General features: G+C 43.2%; 1 protein-coding gene across 1 annotated transcript in view; it reads left to right on the forward strand.

Annotated features, from left to right (window-relative positions):
* Nucleotides 1-14,301: 14,301 nt before the first annotated feature.
* PLEKHG4B (pleckstrin homology and RhoGEF domain containing G4B) overlaps nucleotides 14,302-19,065 on the forward strand; it is a 92,922-nt gene continuing 88,158 nt past the window's right edge. The window contains exon 1 of the mRNA XM_035134775.2: nucleotides 14,302-14,968. Coding sequence (XP_034990666.1) covers nucleotides 14,912-14,968 — 57 coding nt within the window. The 5' untranslated portion in view covers nucleotides 14,302-14,911. The remainder of the gene's footprint in view (nucleotides 14,969-19,065) is intronic.

Below are 19,065 nucleotides of genomic sequence, written 5' to 3' on the forward strand. Positions count from 1 at the left end.
CCCCTTTATCCCTCTTAAAAGAGAAGACACGACACAATGCTCTTAAAAGTATAAAAGATGTTTACTTACAATCTTCCTGAGATACAGCATACTCAAGAGGTAGACTTGCTTAGGTAAAAAGTAATACATACATTGTGAAGTTCACTTATAAGAAGTGAGACTCCATCTCATCTCTCTCTAGGCTGGAGGCCTTGAGAGAGAGAGTAACCTCACTAGATGTTGAGTCCTTGAAGTGAAGTGGTCCAAGAGAGAGAGAAATGGCTGCTTGCTAGTGAATTTATCTGCCGCCTTTCCCATCTAATTAGCATGTGGAGGAACAGGAAACTAGGCTTAGTCATGTGTTCCTCCTCAGTCCTCCAAGTGGACTATCTAGGGATTGTTGTGACTTGACTGCCCTTAACCTTTTGCATCTCTCTCTCTCTCTCTCTCTCTCTCTCTCTCTCTCTCACACACACACACACACACACACACACACACCCCTACTTTCTAGTCTAACCCAATGCAGAAAGCCACACTGAATCAACACCATAATAATTTTTTTTCAAAATTCAGAAATTTCAAAGCCCACCAATACATTTGAATTTAAACAATTATAAATTGTGTCCTCCCTCAAAGAGGGCACGTGTTGCGGTGAGACCTGGCAACCAAACCCTTGTGTTGTGGGTGGGTACGATTGGTCAGCCACAACACCCTATTGGTAGGTCCCTTGATGCTGGGTTTAATCTGACCAATGGGACACTAGCCAAAATGGATCAAGGGACCTATATATGCCTATGCATGTGACCCTGAGCTTTCTCTCTTGGTCAGTGCATCGGAACACCCACCCACCTCTCCCTATATTTAGAGCTTGTGCGCTTGACCTTGCTATGCCGTCGTGTGTCGTCTGTCGTTGGGACAGGGGCACAGCAGGAATTTCCCCCACTTGGCTGATTGGCTGGTGGCATTTGGGTTTCACCTGCTGCGTAGAAAATCATCTCAACTTGTAAGGTTGCGGATAGGCTCTGGTTCAGGTGATAGGGACGGGGGAAGGCTCTCGCCATCCCTATGTGAAGAGGTATTCCGTTAAAGCAGGGGTAGGCAAACTAAGGCCCGTGGGCCGGATGTGGCCCAATTGCCTTCTCAATCCAGCCCACGGACGGTCCGAGAATCAGCGTGTTTTTACATGAGTAGAATGTGTCCTTTTATTTAAAATGCATCTCTGGGTTATTTGTGGGGCATACGAATTCGTTCATTATTTTTTTTTCAAAATATAGTCCGGCCCACCACATGGTCTGAGGGACGGTGGACCGGCCCATGGCTGAAAAAGGTTGCTGACCCTTCCGTTAAAGGAATCCAGGGACTCAGTGGTTTGGGGACATCTGGGTGGTGGTGGACATAGCATGTCCCCAGCTTTCTGCCATTCCAGGTGTTCACCCTAGGCTGACCTATGATGGAGTTCTGGGTCAGCGCTACCTGCAACAGTGCAGGGAGCTAGTCGAACCAGAGCCTATGCAACCACCCACTTGCTGTAATCAATAAAGTTGTGGCCTAAATTCTGCCAAAAACCAAACCAAAAATTTGAGTCTTGTGTGAATGTATTTAAGGGGGAGGTTTAAAGGTCTTCACACGCAAAGCAATTTCCAGAATCACAGCAGTAAACAATAAAGCATGTGCATGACCATAAAGTGAGCTATTTAGGGTGGTGCTGAAAAAATGTGGTTAGCTGGTTAGAGCAGCCATGACATGTGAGAGTTGTTTGCAGGTGCCATGCATTCCGGTGGAAGCTGGCACTGGTCTAAGTAGGCTTGAAACGTGGAGCAAACGGCTTGTGGAAACGTTCCCTGCAGCTTCTGCATGGCAGGCTTAACATGAGATATGTCCCTTACTATAGGGGAGCAAAGACTACTTCTGGAGAGGAGAGGCGAACCAAGGAGTGAAGCATGTCCATGCTTGCTGGGCCAGGGTGTCATGGAAAGAACTCTGTTTGCGCACACACACGGGGTGTACAGTGGTATCAGATGTCCCAGGGAAGGAAAGATTTGGAAGCAACTACAGGAAATGTTTTAGTTTGTCAAATGTTCTTGTTGGCTGCAGCTGAGGGGGGGGGAGAATGAAATAATCTCTGCCCATTTCCTAAAGGCATTAACATAAGAATGCAAGCTATCTCCAAAATATATTCCTATATTTTTAAATAGTAGACTAGAATACCTTTGTAGGATAACTCTGTGGGTACAGTTTCTCATGCTATGGTTTAAATACCACGCATCTATTAAATTCTGCAAGATTATTCTGAATTTTTTTACATGATGAGAGTGTGCTGAAAGCTTTAAAAGTTTGAAAATTCTGATCTCACGCAATGCCCGTTTCTGATTGTTAACTATAAAAACTAAACATATATAATTTTTTAAAACGTAAACAAAAATGGTAAAGAGCGGAATGAAAAAGGGGAAAGAAATAACATAGTTGTTGGAGAAAGTTAGTTCCATGTGGATTTACTAGAAATTTTGAGTAAAAAAAGTTATCCTGTACTAAATTATGTACTGTCGTGAATGCTTTGGCTGAGTTTCCTGCATTACACGGGGTTGGACTAGATGACCCTTGGGCTCCCTTCCAACTCTACAGTTCTACGATTTTATGGATTTGTTGGAGATTTGATTTGACATTTTATTTGACTGCCACTTAGGAAACAAAACTAGGCATGTATGTATACATTCTTTTTTCCAATAAACAGAAGTGATAATCAGTTACATTAATATAAACTTTATGAAAAAATGATTTTATTATATTTCTACCAAATCACTGGTTGTGGGTAACTTATCTGTATATATTTTCTAATTGCATGTCTCTTAATGTTAGCGTAAGATACTTCCCTGTAGTAGGAGGCGTTAAGTATTTTGTGTGTCCATGAAAGACAGAATCCAAGACAGTCCAAGCTTTTTCAGAGGCCTCAGTTGCGTTTCCAGTTATTTCGTGTTGGTGGACACAGATGACCACAGGAAGTCTTAAGAGATTAGAATTATTCCTTCTTCAGTACAGGCCACCAGAGACATTCAGGAGAGAATCTGGCAATATAAAAGGTGACAAACAATGCTTTGAACTGATGCCAGGATCTTGGAACAGGTAGCTAGAGGGCAGGTGTGGTTCTAGATAGCAATATGTCTTTTATTCCTCCAGATGTTCAGGACAAAGCTTCAGCAGGAAGCTTATTGAGGCGCAGAGCCAATAATGGAGGTATATAGCTACAGCTATTCTTTGGACCAGACGGTTAACTGAGCCCTGCTTTTAGGCTGTAACTTCCTTCCTCTGATCTGCTAGCTTGGCAGGTTTGGGTACTGACTCACAGGACACCTGCGTCTTAATGTTTCCTAGCCATGAAGTGCAATATGAAGAGACATGGCCGGCCAAAAGAATAGACTTCAGGACTGAGGCAAATAACATAGCTGCCAAGTTTTCCCTTTTCTCGCGAGGAAGCCTATTCAGCATAAAAGAAAATCCCTTTAAAAAAGGGATAACTTGGCAGCTATGAAATAATTGACAGAGGGTTCTGCAGAAATAAAACTTTTCTAACTAATGGATCTGGTATGTTGTGGAAAAAATTTTTAAGATGAGAAATTTCTATAAGATTATTTATAATGCTTAGATATTCTTTCCAGCTGGTAGTACAAGCCATGGTTTATCTGAGGGTTTTCCTTATAGCATCCATTTGAAATAGTCTCATGATTTAAAAACATCATCCATGCAATTAAGTTTCAGAAAAAAAGAGAAATTTTGCATTGCAGTTGTAAATGTATTTAAAGGTACAGCTTTGTGTGTGTTTCCCTATTGCCTTTCTTCTGAAACAAAACCATACCTTAGATCAAGAGGTAAAGCTGCATGGGGATTTTTAAAATAATTTTGCAACTAGAAGGAAACAGTTTCTCCCAATTCTCTGTGACTGCCTTACCCTTCAGTTTTTTAAATCAACAAGCAAATGACAAGACAGAGGTCCATTTCAGATGGTGCAGCAAAGCATAGTTTGTGGTCCATGAATAAGCCAGCACAATCTCTTCCATTATGCAAAGCGGGAAGGCCTGAGGTTCCTGCCAGCTTGTTTGTGTAATGAATGAGAAATGTTTTAGATGAAAGTTTAATGCTTTAAATTGCATAGGTGTCCATTACATGCTGAGAATGCCATTGATTTATTTGTAGGGATACGTGAACATTGTTCCTTTTTTATTTTTCCTGCCTTTTCGTCCCATGCTTTCATATTCCCCATTTTTAAACTCTTGGTTATGGCGCACAAGAATTTGGGTGTCCAGCAGTTAATAGAATCAAGCAGGCAGAAAACACCCCTATGGACCTGGTTGGCAAACCACTGTGGTGTTAGTATACTTAATGAAAGTCTCTTATCTGTCATCCAGTTGCTGCGATAGAATAATGAATTAAGTGATTTTACACACAGTCTATTGTCACATTATCTCAGGTGTATAATTTGATTTTTTTTCAAGTTATCTTGAGCTTTAGGATATGCTTCTAGGTTGGGCTGAGGAAGCACTGGAGTTCTGGTTCTTCCTGGGGAAGCACCCCAAGAGAGTAGTGCTGCTTCTCTGCGCCGTTAGAATAGAATAGAATCCTATATAATAAAGTGCAAGTGTCTCTGCATCCAGTCCCTGTGTCCGCACTACTGCGCATGTGCCCCACGAACACAGGGACTGGACGCAGAGACTGGACGCATGCTCTCTCTTCCCTCCCTGCCTCCTCCAACCGCCGCTCCCGGCCGGACACCGCCTCACTGCAGGGCACGTCAGGGAAGCGAGGGTGGAGGCCGGCAGAGCTGAATGGGGGGGAGGAAGGGCGCCTTTGAGGAGCCCGGTCTGGCTCCTGCAGCCGCCGCGGCCCCGGAGCCCGATGCTGCCATCTTGGTCCTCCTCTGCCTCCTCACAACCCTCCCTGGCCCGTGAGAGGAGTGGTGGGGCCGCGGCAGCGGCGGGAGGCCGCAAATCAGCGGTGGTGAGGTAGGCATTTGTGTCCCGCGGAGAAACGGGGCTTCCCGCCTTGCCAACGCAGGGCTCGCGGCCGGCCCCGGTGCCGCCTCCAGCAAAGCCAGGTTCCGAACCCCGGGATGTCTCCTTCTGCCCGTTTACTCAACGGGCTGAATTACACTAGTAGAATAGAATAGAATAGAATAGAATAATTTATTGACCAAGTATGAACTATACTTGGAATTTTGCTTCGACTACATTGCAATGTAAAGAGAAAACGTACCTCATACAAACACTATTCCCCTCACAATACAACAGGACAGCGAAAAAACCCCCATACCACCAACTGGCCTCCTTTCTGCCCACAACTACAGATTCAACAATTTGATGGCACAAGGGAAAAAGCTATTCTTGTGCCTAGACGTTTTTGTATATGGAGTCCTGTACTGATGTCCGGATGGGAGTAAGTCAAACAAATGATGACCAGGATGTGAAGGGTCTACAGCAATTCTCTCTGCTCTCTTCCTGACTCTAGGGCTTGCTGATCAGAAGGTCAGCGGTTCGAATCCCTGTGACGGGGTGAGCTCCCGTTGCTCGGTCCCAGCTCCTGCCCACCTAGCAGTTCGAAAGCACATCAAAGTGCAAGTAGATAAATAGGAACCGCTACAGCGGGAAGGTAAACAGTGTTTCCGTGTGCTGCTCTGGTTTGCCAGAAGCGGCTTAGTCATGCTGGCCACATGATCTGGAAATACTGCCAGTGGACAAACACCAGCTCTCTTGGCCTGTAAAGCAAGATGAGCGTCGCAACCCCAGAGTCATCTGCAGCTGGACTTAACTGTCAGGGGTCCTTTACCTTTTTTTACAATATTGATGTCACATGATTAGACCACCCAGCCTCCATTAAGGGGGGGGGGCTGCATTCTAAACCAGCAGACATTTCCAAACAGTCCTTAAAGGCAGCCCTACAGAGAGCTCATTGCAGTAGTCAAGCCAGGACGTGACATGAACACGGATTACTGGAATCAATGTTGACCTCTCCAGACAGGGCTGAAGCTGGTGAGATGCACTCCTGCTCACTGCTACCACCTGAGCTTTCCAAGTAAGTGCAAAATACTCTCCAACTACTGTACACACTAGCAGTTTCATGGAGGCTTTAAAAGAGAATGGACAAAAAAACCGATCCCTGAGGTACCCCACAGTCCAACAGTGTTAGCCTATTTGCAGGATACTACTGACCTGGAGCTGAATCCTTTGCAATTTGCTTATCGAGCTAATAGGTCAGTAGATCATAGAATCATAGAGTTGGAAGAGACCACAAGGGCCATCCAGTCCAACCCCCTGCCAAGCAGGAAACACCATCAAAGCATTATTGACATATGCCTGTCAAGCCTCTGCTTAAAGACCTTAAAGATGATACGGTCAACAGGGCAATGCATTACATCTTGCAACATCTGGACTCCCCGGGGGGTTACGTGCGAGTTTTGTTTGTGGATTTTAGCTCAGCTTTCAATATCATCCAAATTGGTTTCTAAATTACTCCAGCTTAATGTACCTGCTTCTGTTTGTCAATGGATATGCAGCTTTCTAACGGACAGGAGGCAGCAGGTGAGGCTGGGGAAAATCACATCAAGTAATAATACCATCAGTTCAGGTGCTCCCCAGGGGTGTGTGCTCTCCCCACTGCTGTTTTCTCTATACACTAATGACTGCACCTCAAAATGATCCATCAGTTAAGATCTTGAAATTTGCAGATGATACAACAGTTAATGGGCTCATCTGGGAGGATGATGAATCTGCATATAGCATAGCTGCCAAGTTATCCCTTTTTTACAGGGATTTTCCCTTATGCTGAATAGGCTTCCTCGCGAGAAAAGTGAAAACTTGGCAGCTATGGCATATAGGCGGGAAGTAGATCATCTTGTCTCGTAGTGCAGCAGGAATAACTTGCTGCTAAATGCCCCAAAACAGTGGAAATGATAATTGATTTTAGAAGGCACCCTCCCATCTTGTTGACAATCTCCATTCTTGGTAACATGGTTGTAGTGGTAGAGTCCTTTAAGTTCTTGGGCTCTATGATCTCTCAAAAATTGAATTGGTCAGATAACATCAATATTATTATTAAAAAAGGTACACCAGATATTGTATTTCTTGCAACAACTAAGGAAATTTAATCTGCCCCAAGAATCGCTGGTCCAGTTTTATAGAGGTACTATTGAAACTGTTCTCTGTAATTCCATTACTGTCTGGTGTGGTACAGCCTCTAAGCTGGACAAGAAGAGGCTCCAACGAGCAGTAAGAACTGCAGAGAGGGTAATTGGTGTTAAAGGTAAAGGGGTAAAGGGGCCCTTGACCATCAGGTCCAGTCGTGTCCGACTCTGGGGTTGCGGCACTCATCTCGCTCTATAGGCCGAGGGAGCCGCCGTTTGTCCACAGACAGCTTCCAGGTCATGTGGCCAGCATGACTAAGCCGCTTCTGGCGAACCAGGTGCACTGGAACACCAAGACCAGAGCAGCGCATGGAAAAGCCGTTTACCTTCCCGCTGGAGCGGTACCTATTTATCTACTTGCACTTTTTGGTGTGCTTTCGAACTGCTAGGTTGGCAGGAGCAGGGACTAAGCCAGTGATGGCGAACCTGTGACACGCAGAGCCCTCACTGCTGGCATGTGCCCCATCGGCCCATTCACGCTGTTGTTGTTGTCCCCCCCATTTGTTCTCCCGCTCCTTTTCACGCTACAGCTTGTCTCCGCAGTTAAAACCCGGATCCTTTTGTTGTTGTTGCTGCTGCTGGTAGCCAGAGATTGGTTTTTTAACCCTTTCTGTGCTGTTTTTTCTGGCGCTTTGGCAGACGATGATTGGGTGTAACAGCGTTCATTTTTTAACCCGTTCTGTGGCGGACTATGTCGGTGCTGCGTATTAGTTCCAGCGAAGGTATTATTCGTCATTTATTTCTGTTCTCTTTCCCCCCCCAAAAGCGCAACAGCTTTGGTGCACCCCCCCCCAAAAAAAACCTTCAAAACTTTGGTCAGCAGCTCCCCCCAAAAGCTCAACAACTCTGGGCACTTTATGATAAATAAGGGGGTTTTGGTTTGGTTTGGTTAGGTTAAATAATTAGTTTTTGGTTTATTAAATACAGTTACCGTATATATTACAATTGTACATTTTTGTTATTTAAACTATAAATATCGCGAAATTATGTTTTTTTTGTCTCGAAGTGACACACCATCCGAGTTATGCTCGGTTTTTTGGCGAATTTTGACACACCAAGCTCAAAAGGTTGCCCATCACTGGACTAAGCAATGGGAGCTCACCCCGTCGCGGGGATTCAAACCACCAACCTTCTGATCGGCAAGCCCAAGAGGCTCAGTGGTTTAGACCACAGCGCCACCCGCGTCCCCCATCATTACAGTATTGTACCAGGAGGTTTTATAATGGATTCCATTTTTATATGCTATTGTGTGAGCTGCCTTGAGTAAGTTTTAGTTGTAAGATGACCTATAAATGTTTTTTATAATAAATAAATAAATGCAGAAGAGGGCATTCATTTTCTGTCCTGCAGCTATTCTACATTGAGGGGTGGCTTTCAACATTGTATGGCGCTCCATTTGCATTAACCCGGACACTGTCACTATTCACGATTGTTGCGGTAAATAAATAAGCAAGCTCTTCTGTAAAGATCAGTTGTCAACACAGGAGTGATTACTCAGTTATTCTTATGTTCAGTTTTCTGTACTTCTGGCCACTGAGCTTTTCCCTGTCCCTTTTCACTCATATCACTGTGTGTCTCTGCAATAGTTTTAAGCCCTGACATTGTACTTTTTTGGGTAAATATTTTGAGATCTGCTGAGACTATCTGCTCTGGGTTTCTGCAATCCCATTAAAATAATTGGTAAAAAGAAGAACCAAAAGAATAAATGGTTGCAAATTAAAATCTTTTTGTGTGTCTCTTTTCAGTTTTCCTAAGTTGTTCAGTGGAAATTCATAATGGGATAAAAGATCAAAGGATGCTAATCAAGGCCTTTATCGCACCGCCAAATGGCCTTTAATGCGGGAACAATCCAGTGTGTCTCTTGGGGGCAAGGATAGCTTGCATTTCTATATAGATGAACACATTGTTTGTGGGTTTGGTTCCAGCTTTCTGTTCTCTTGGGTGCTGCTGGGAAGCAAAGTCCCGCCCCCCCCTCACCCCAGTGCGCTTTTAAACACTGGTATACTTCGTTCCGATGTTCTCTTGTACATGGCATCCCTTGTCAAAAGAGTGAGGACACCACAATAAATAATAGTTAAAACAGATAGCAAATGGTTTTTCTTGTTTTTGAAAAAGTGAACACTGTCAGCAAGAATATTACAATGAAGATGCAGGTGGCTGCTTTTCAAAAAGCCGGTGTCTGGACCCAGCCCTCAGGCTACTTTATAGCAAAGTCAACGAGGAGTTGTTGGAGCCTCCCCAACTGTAACTAAAAGTAAACACGAGGCAGGTGAGCTTATTGTACTTGCTTTTGCTTTGTGCCTGAGGGGAGAGTGATCAAAGGGAAATGAAAGGGCTCAGAACCGTGCAGGTTAGTGCATTGCTTTAAGGCCCCATATGGTGGGATTGCAGGCTAGCAAAGCCCTGTAAAATGAGTAGCTGTACCGTTGGAGCCTAATATTCATGGCCCCTTGAGCAAGCTCCTTTTAACCTGAGAGGAGTGGGATGAGGCCACTGAGAACTCTCTCATGCTGCCTCTGACTTTGGACAGTGGTCAGTAGCCTTTGGCCCACAGGCCTAATTGGACCACCCCATTTGCCCTGCCAGGCTGTTTTGGTGAAGTTCTGCTGACATGCGCCACTCCTGACATTTTGCCTGCTTGTAAAGAGCCGTGTGCAGTGCTGCAACAAAGTGCTTGTTGCAGGGTTTAATCGCAAAACGTGCAAGTGAAAACAGGTCACTGAATGCCATTGTAACTTATGGCAATTGACGGGTGCACAGACAGGTGAGCCTCTCTGGGGAGAGCGTTCCATAAACTGGGACCCACTGCAGAAAAGGCCTGTTCTCATGTTGCCACCCTTCAGAGGCACGCAAGGAAGGGCCTCAGGTGATGGCCACAGGTCCAGGTTTCTTCATATAGGGAGATGCAGCCCTTGACAACTTGGGACCAGTTTACTTGTGGGATCATCTTTCACCATCTACTACTTTGATCTGCAAAACTGCCACTGTTACTAGTGCAACATAATACTTGCTCTGCATGTGTAAGAAATAAATCTTTTACTGTGGCAGCATCTGTGGCAGCATCTTTTACTGTGGCAGCATCCTTTGCTTATACTCTTTCCAAGTTCTTGTTCAAAACAGTTTTGTTTAGGGAAGTCTTCAATCTTTTTTCTAATCTGCCATTTTTTTAATCACTTCTGAATGTTTTAAAATACCTGTTTTAGTTGTTTTTAATGTTTTATTTTATAAACTGCTTGGTAGTTTTATTACAATAAAGTGGTATATGAATTTTGTTAACTAAATAAATTGTGCTCTAAGCACAATTGACAGTGGTTGAAATGTTTTCTAGAATCCACATTTCCCCCACCACAATTTCTCAGCAAGCATGCAAAGTTAAAAAACAGAGGATAGTGGAACTCTTCAGATTCAGAAGTTTTTCTTAGTCGTCACTTTCTCTTTTAATAAAATGTCTACCGTTTATAGCTTTTTCAAATTAATAATTAGATATGGTGAATACTTTTCATCTCTGTAGGAGAATAGTTAAAACTTGTAAACAATTTGAGCCGAGTCCATGATAAGTTATTATTGCTTACTTCTTAAATTAACGTTTCCAGTTTTTGCTTTTGAAACGCCAGAGAAAAGTTGCAGTAGGGGTCTGTATCACAACAATAGCCCATAATGCCAAACATGTGTTTCCATTCAGTGTCCAGATTTTGTCCTTTGTAAACAAAATGGGCAGGAGACGAAGCTGTCTATACCTAGGGCATGTTCTAAGCCCATGCTAAGTGACCTGTGAACCGAAGGTTAGCTTTGTGCCTGCCACCGTTAATGACAGAGGGAGACACATTCAGGGTCTAAATTCTTGGTGGGGATTACTGGGACATCAACCTTTTGATGTTACGCTTAGAGCAAGAATTTTATATTTCATTGTCTGTGAATGCTAGATGGTGACAAAATATACTCAGAATTGTTCTACCAGGAACAAAAATACCGGCACATTAGAATTCTTCCCCACTTTCATCCATGTAAATGTGAAGGCTGCAATGTGTTGCACAAAATTTGGAAGTTAAGTGGAAACTTTTTGGATTTTAATTCCTAGCAGCAACAAGGTAAAATAGTGTTTGGTTTGCAGAAGAAACTAAAGCAGTGTGCTTTAGTTTCTATTCATCGCCACCCAAATTAATTGATGGTTTCTCTGTCAAAGACATATTTCTGCAGCTCGAAAAGTGTCTCAACATACTTCCTCACAGAATTGAGAGCTGCAAAACATAAGTGTGGTTTAAAAGCATTAAGACTTCAGGAAATGTCACTATTACTTTTTTGTTCATTTGTGCATTCTTCTACCAATCCCTTAATTCCTGACCACTGGCCATACTGGTGGGGGTGATGGGAATTGTAGCCAAAAACATCTAAAGGGCACTAGGTTAGGGAAGCTTGCTCTGGAGAACAGAAAATTAATTTGGTTCAGTGTGACAGCTCTTCAGGTATTTGAGGATGGCTATCATATCACCTTTTAACTTTTAACTACATCTTCTCCAGATTAAACATACCCTGTTCCTTCAACCCTCCTCTGTATTTGAGCACCCGATTTTTCCTACCTAAATGCAGAGCTTGTACATTTATCTCCATTGAAACTATGATCTCCATTGAAATTATTTTTGTTAGTTTGGGCCCAGTTCTCCATCTTATCAAAATAATTGTAGGACTTGTTTCTGCCTGGTAAGGTAGAAATACCCCATCTACTGTAGTTGGTAAAGGTAAAGGTAAAGGGACCCCTGACCATTAGGTCCAGTTGTGACCGACTCTGGGGTTGCGCGCTCATCTCGCATTATTGGCCGAGGGAGCCGGCGTATAGCTTCCAGGTCATGTGGCCAGCATGACAAAGCCGCTTCTGGCAAACCAGAGCAGCACATGGAAATGCCGTTTACCTTCCCGCTGTAGCGGTTCCTATTTATCTACTTGCATTTTGACGTGCTTTTGAACTGCTAGGTTGGCAGGAGCTGGGACCGAGCAACGGGAGCTCACCCCGTCACAGGGATTTGAACCGCCGACCTTCTGATCAGCAAGCCCTAGGCTCAGTGGTTTAACCACAGCGCCACCTGGGTCCCACTGTAGTTGGTATCATCTGCAAATTTGATGACCATCCTTTCTACTCCTTTTAAGCTATTTACAAATGAACAAGCCTGGGCCCAGCAGGGAACCATGCGGCTCCCCACCAACAGTAACATCATCTAGCCCACATTTACCAGTTTACCACCCAAAACACCATGAGGTAACTATTATTTTGTTTTGTATGGAGTAGCATTCATTTTTGTGAGTCTGACTTGCAGTATAAATGGTTCAGCTAAAGCTACATCAGGTTTATTACCTCCCTGAGGGCTAGGCATCTCTTAGAACGTCTCTGTCAAGAAAAAAGGTGGAATATAAATAGTTATAATAACCATTGCTATTTTTCTAGAAAAAGAGGTGCCAGAACTCACCCTGAATGCCTCCCTTGTTCTCTTATACAGTGGTACTTCTGGTTGCGGGCACGATCCATTCCGGGGTGTCGTTCGCACCCCGAAAAGTCCATAACTAGAGCGGCGCTTCTGCATATGTGTAAAGCGTGATAGAGCGATTCTGCGCATGCACAAACCACGCAGAACGCTTCTGTGCGTGTGCATGCGGCGAAACCTGGAAGTTCCGGTTTGCCGCATTCTTAACCCGAAAAAATGCAACATGAAGCGTTCGCAAGAAGAGGTACAGTGAGGGGGGAAGGTATTTGATCCCCTGCTAAATTTACCCACTGGCCCTCTGACGAATAAATGACCAGTCCATAATTTTAATAGTAGGTTTATTGTAGCTGTGAGAGACAGAATAACAACAGAAAACCCCAGAAACCCAGAAGACAAAAGTCAAGAGTCTTGATTACTTTGCCACTGACCACAGGGAAAGACATGATCTGTTCTAATGGTGTGCGGTGGAGGTTACATGATTACATCTACTGTTGCCAGTTTTGGGATAACATTCAACTTTTTGTGACATAAAGAAATGGTTGCAAAGGGGTATGGAGGAAGAAAAGAAATAAGGACCCTCCCCAAATTTTTACTGAGGGAGCCAGGCCTTTCAGAGGACATGAGGGTCCCCATCGGGCCTCCTCCCACCGTGAGATATCGCACACATCAGGCCCCTGCAATGTTGGGTGGAACCCAGCGTGCCTGTCCACGCCAAAAATTCTGATTATTTCAACTTTTTGTTTTTTTATTTATTTACTTGATTTAGAGGGGTAGCTTCCCCCTGCCCCTCTGGCTATGCCCATGGATGGTTTGCCCAATGCCACCTCATGAGCTTGTGGCAGAAGCAACATTTGGATTGGGGATTTCGGATTTGAGGTCCAATTTCTTAGTAATTGTGCTCTTTCAGATTTCATCAGGACTTGTGGAACTGACTTGGATGCAAGTGGAGATGCACTTCTGTGATCATAAGTTTTGTGTTTGTGGCTGTAACTGGACTGAGCTATTCTTTTTAATTTTACCCGGAAATACTGTAATCCTTATGGTGGGGAAAACTGCAAGTGCTATCCACTATTTAGAAGGAAAATAAGTTCCATTTGTATTTTGAGATAGAACTCTTATTAACAGTATAATTTGTCTTTCTTATGGTCCCTTCACTCAATGATTTTTATTTATTTTATTTCTTACAAGATTCTTCAAGTGACTTAACAACAATGAAAATACATGCTAATACAGTTCCCACAAAAACAACCCTTTTAAATGTGTTTGTGGGAGGGGGTGGGGAGAGGTTTGTTGTTGTTTTGTCGTTGTTGTGTTTTTATATTGTATTTTTATGTTGTGAACTGCCCTGAGATGGCTGAAGGGCAATATACAAATTAAAGAAATAAAACAAGCAAGCAAGCAGACACTTTGAATGTGCTTGCTTTTTTTTACCTTGATGATTTGGGCAAATGCAAATCAAATTGTTATGTTGTATTTACAGGTAGGGTAGCCGTGTTGGTCTGACGTAGTCAAAACAAAATTTAAAAAAATCCTTCCAGCAGCACCTTAAAGACCAACTAAGTTTTTGATTTTGGTATGAGCTTTCGTGTGCATGCACACTTCTTCAGATACACGCTTATAAGCCTCTGGGGACTTCTATTTCAGTGTATCTGAAGAAGTGTGCATGCACATGAAAGCTCATACCAAAATAAAAAACTTAGTTGGTCTTTAAGGTGCTGCTGGAAGGAATTTTTTTTGTGTGTGTTATGTTGTATGTTGTGCTAGACCACTAAATATCGTGGGAATCTCCTCTCGCTATAGGGGGGAAGTTTTGCAACTTTCAGCTTCTAGCTGGGTTTGTATCCAATGTAAAGTGTAACGCCTGTAAAGTGAGAAGTGGAGGTGATTCCCCCCAACTCTGGGCAGAGACCCTCGAGCTGCTTTTGTTCTTGCCCCGGAGGTAGCCTTGCCCACTCCCTCTCCCTCTCCCTCCACCCCCCCCTTGGATAGAGGAAGTTACATCAGTATGCATAATAAAGCAATGGGAGAGCAGTCCGGGCTGCTTAGAAGTGAACTCTCCACTCTGTTCTCACGGTCTTGCTGTGTGCAACTGGCAGTGCAGAAAGCTTCCTGAGAACATTTAGGGAGTATGTAAAATTCACATGCAAAAGAGGGTGACAGGAATCTGGCAGACATGTCAAGTGAAATTATTAGAAGGGCATGGGCTTGAGTTACAGTCTTCATTGTCTTGACACAGTTGATTTTATGGACTACTTTTTTGTATTGAAATCCAAAGAGAGGGGGTGTCATTATGAATCAGCAGGCTGCAGCTCCAAAGACAAGAAGTGATAATTATCTGAGCATAAAGGTATGTCGAATGCAGTGGGGAGGGGGGGGAACCCCAAACTCACAAGATTACAGAAATCCTTTTTTGTATTTTTTTTTAAATGAGCTGTATTGAAGAAAAGTTTTATTAGTAATTATTTGTAAATTTAATTAAAATTTTTCATGGGGGCATTTTTAGCAACATTTATAGTTTGCATGTTGTGTTCAAATAAAACAAATCTACTTTGCTAAATAAAAAGGGCTCATATTTTGGTAATGAGTTAGTGCCCTCGCTAAATTAGAGAAAACCTGTTGAAATTTCAGGAACTTTTTCTGGTTTCTTGCCTGCAAACATGATGGTTGCTAAATAGGATTCTTCCTTTTGTTGTGGGGCAAAATAATCTGCTTTATTTCTCTTTGTGCAAGACATGGAATTTGTTCTTTTGAAAATACAGGCAGCAGCTTTTATGTAAGAATGTCTGCTTTGCTTGCAATAGGAATTAGTTCAGTGAGACAACCCTTCAAGGAGGTGGACAGCAAAATCACAGAAATGCCTTTGTAATCTTCTACAAGTTGTTAAGAAGATCTTGGTCTCGTATTTTATTCCACTTTTTTGAAATATTTGAAATTATATATTTTTCTTTGGGTGCCTTTTGTTCTTGTATTGATTGCTTTCAAGTTACAGATGATGGCAATGTTTCGGACACTTTAAGAATAAGATACTGTATCTGTGATGTTAATCCACCAGATATTTTGAAACAGGACAAGGTATGAAATAGAGAAGATTTTGTTTTAGGAACCACACATTATGCATTTTTAAAAAACTATGTGCTAAGATTCTGACTTTAAAAGATTTAGCACTGCAACTACTGTCTGATGCAGCGAATTGTGTGCTCTGTGTTTTTGTGACTGAACTGTCCCTCTGTGGACTTTGTCATGTTGGGCATAGAATTCAGCCTCCTGGGAGCCCAAGCTTTCATGGCTATTGCCTAAGGCTGCTTAGATTAATTTTGAAAGTGGGGGTGGGGAGGGGAAACAGTTGTGTGTTGTTGTTGTTTTGCAGTTTCTGTAGGTCTTGATCTGGTAATCTGACTCCTCCATTAGCCATATCTGTTTGTCACCATCCTTCCTCTTTTTGCCCATGGCGGATCATTTAAGAAATTGATATAAAGTCATAAGTAATAGCACCTCTGGGCATCCACAGGGTGGCTTTCCCTACTCTCTGCACATCACAGCAGTGATTTGTCATCTCTCTGGCTTCCATTCCTTTTCTGGAGTGTTGGGATTAACCTTTAACACCCTAGGGCTTGTCCAAGACCTCAATATTTCCACTGGAGGTGCTTCCCTAGGTTCCCCCCTCCCTGCACGATGAAATGAGACTGTGAGGGAGAAGACCTTCATGGTGGGGGTGCCTTGGCTGTGGAACGCTTGCCCAGAGAGGATCTTCTGGTGCTGACATTGGAATAAAGAAGCAATCCCTCTTTATTTTACCTTTAGTAAAATGCCTCTTTATTCTCGCTGGCATTTTAATAATTAAGGTTTAGTCCTTTGAGCTATCTTTGATGGGGAGCATGCCCAGACTGTTTCATGGGCTTGTCCAGGCATCCCCAAACTTCGACCCTCCAGATGTTTTGGACTACAATTCCCATCTTCCCCGATCACTGGTCCTGTTAGCTAGGGATCATGGGAGTTGTAGGCCAAAACATCTGGAGGGCCGTAGTTTGGGGATGCCTGGGCTTGTCTCTATTTTAGATGTGCCAGACCTTTTTTTATCTTGTGCCGTGCTCCCACTGCAGCCATTTTTTAACTGGTGCCCTGTGCCCACAGTATTTCTACAAAGTTCTAAGTGTGCCCATTAACTGAGAGAGGTTGGCTGATGGCTACAGCAATCACTTCACACAAATCTGCACTGCCATGCCTTGCCACGTTGCAGGTTGCAGATCAGAAATAGAAGCAAAAGTGCATGGCATACAGCTGCTGTGTAGCATCTCCTCCGGGATTGGCTGCCGGTCTGCAACTTTTGCAGTGCTGACAATTCCTGCTTAAAGCATGGCTTGCTAGGTACTGCTCCTCATCCCTAGTACAGGTAACTCATCTTACCCTAAATGGCCTTGGTCCAGTAGACCTGAAGGAGCGTCTCCACCTCCATCATTCCGCCCGGACACTGAGGTCCAGCACCGAGGGCCTTCTGGCGGTTCCCTCGTTGCGAGAAGCCAAGTTGCAGGGAACTAGGCAGAGGGCCTTCTCGGTAGTGGCACCCGCCCTGTGGAACGCCCTCCCAACAGATGTCAAAGAGGAAAACAACTATCAGACTTTTAGAAGACATCTGAAGGCAGCCCTGTTCAGGGAGGCTTTTAATGTTTAATAGATTACTGTGTTTTATTTTTCTGCTGGAAGCCACCCAGAGTGGCTGGGTATAAATAATAAATTATTATTATTATTATTATTATTATTATTATTATTCACTTATACAATCACAGGGTGCAAATAATAAAAGAGGCATTGTCTGTCTGTAAGGCTCACTCACATTTCTTTGCAGGTAATAACCCCCTTGCAAGTGACAGAAGAAAGAAATTGGAGTTCACAGTTGGGGTACTGGTCAGGTCCACGCCTGCATAACTTCAGCCTTGCTGCAACCTAAGGCAAACTTGTGTTCTCCTTTGGACAGTGCTGCAAGAGCACCTGATATTATCAATATAGAGTCAGCAGATTCTTATTTTGAGACCTCCTTTAAAAGCATGCCTTCAACCAAAGCATTATTTGCTCACCTTCCAGAGACCAATAATACTCCTACAGGGGCTCATTGTCTAGACAGAAATAGCTGTCTGTTTAGCCTTTATTTTGTTCTTGAAGTATTTTCCTTCAAAGTCAAATTCATCAGTCAAAAAAGTTGCAAGAAAGGTGTCCTGGGACTAAAATACTTAAAATCCATTAAACCCTTCAGGGCTGGGTGTAAATCTGTTTCTATAGTAGGTCATGCTTTGAGGGCAATACAAGACAAGAATGTTCATTTCTGTATTTATGTGATAACCCACCAGTAGTCCTCATATTAACAGGTATTGAGCTATGAAGCTTGTGCCAATGGACTACCTTAAATCTGACCCCCTTTATTTTTGCATAGGTGACCATACATCTGTCTCCTTCGAAGGTCAAAGCGGCCTCTGCAAACAATGGCGGCTGTACCATTAGTATCCAACCCTAGCTGTTGGGAAAGAGGTTAAAAAGAGGAAAATTAACCATGAGCCCCAAAATTTGGGGTCCTCTCTAAACCTGTGCCCAACTGTTGCAGTTGTTTTGCAGGAAAAACCCCACGTTTTGCAGCACCGCAGTTAATGGGGCCTTTAAAAAGTCATGCTGTCAAATTTTAAATAGCAGCTTACGTTTTGTGTTTTGTGTTGTGGTGGTTAGAGTGTTGTTTTGGATGTGTGAGTTCGGATCCCCTTAGAACTAAGAGAAAGAGTTGCTTCAGAACTGCGGCTACATAAGTATTTGCAGTGGTAAACACATGAAAGCGGAGATTAGCAAGTTTGAGGCATAAAAATACTCACAAATGACAACACTTCTGAAATTTCTCATTTTAGGACACCTCCCCTACTTAACAATGAACTGTAGTTATTTCAGCTGGAGGATTTATATCAGGAGGATGTGACTGTACAAGTTGCAGGATGAGAGGTAGGCCCTCCCCACCCCCCCTCAGATCACACACACGACTGAAAGTGCAAAAGCTCTGCCTTTGCCAAACTTGCTCCTTCATACAGCTCTCTCCCCTTCTTGGCATCTTTGCGCCATACCAAATGCACAGCCCCCTTCTCATCACTATTTTTAAATGTCTCCCCTCCCACCTTATTGCTGCTACTCTTTATTCTTTTGCAAATGTGTTCCAGGTAAATTTGGACAACTTTTTACTAATCAGTAACACTTTAAAAAGTAAAGATATCTGATGAAGTGTGCATGCACACGAAAGCTCATACCAAAATAAAAACTTAGTTGGTCTTTAAGGTGCTACTGAAGGAATTTTTTTATTTTGTTTCGACTCATACCAACACGGCTACCTACCTGTGACTTTAAAAAGTGTTCCAGTTTTCACCACTAAATCCCTAATCCTGAAGAATCTTTTACAGAATAAAATGCATCAATGGG

The sequence above is a fragment of the Zootoca vivipara genome, chromosome 13 (assembly GCF_963506605.1).
Source record: "Zootoca vivipara chromosome 13, rZooViv1.1, whole genome shotgun sequence".
NCBI lineage: Eukaryota > Metazoa > Chordata > Lepidosauria > Squamata > Lacertidae > Zootoca > Zootoca vivipara.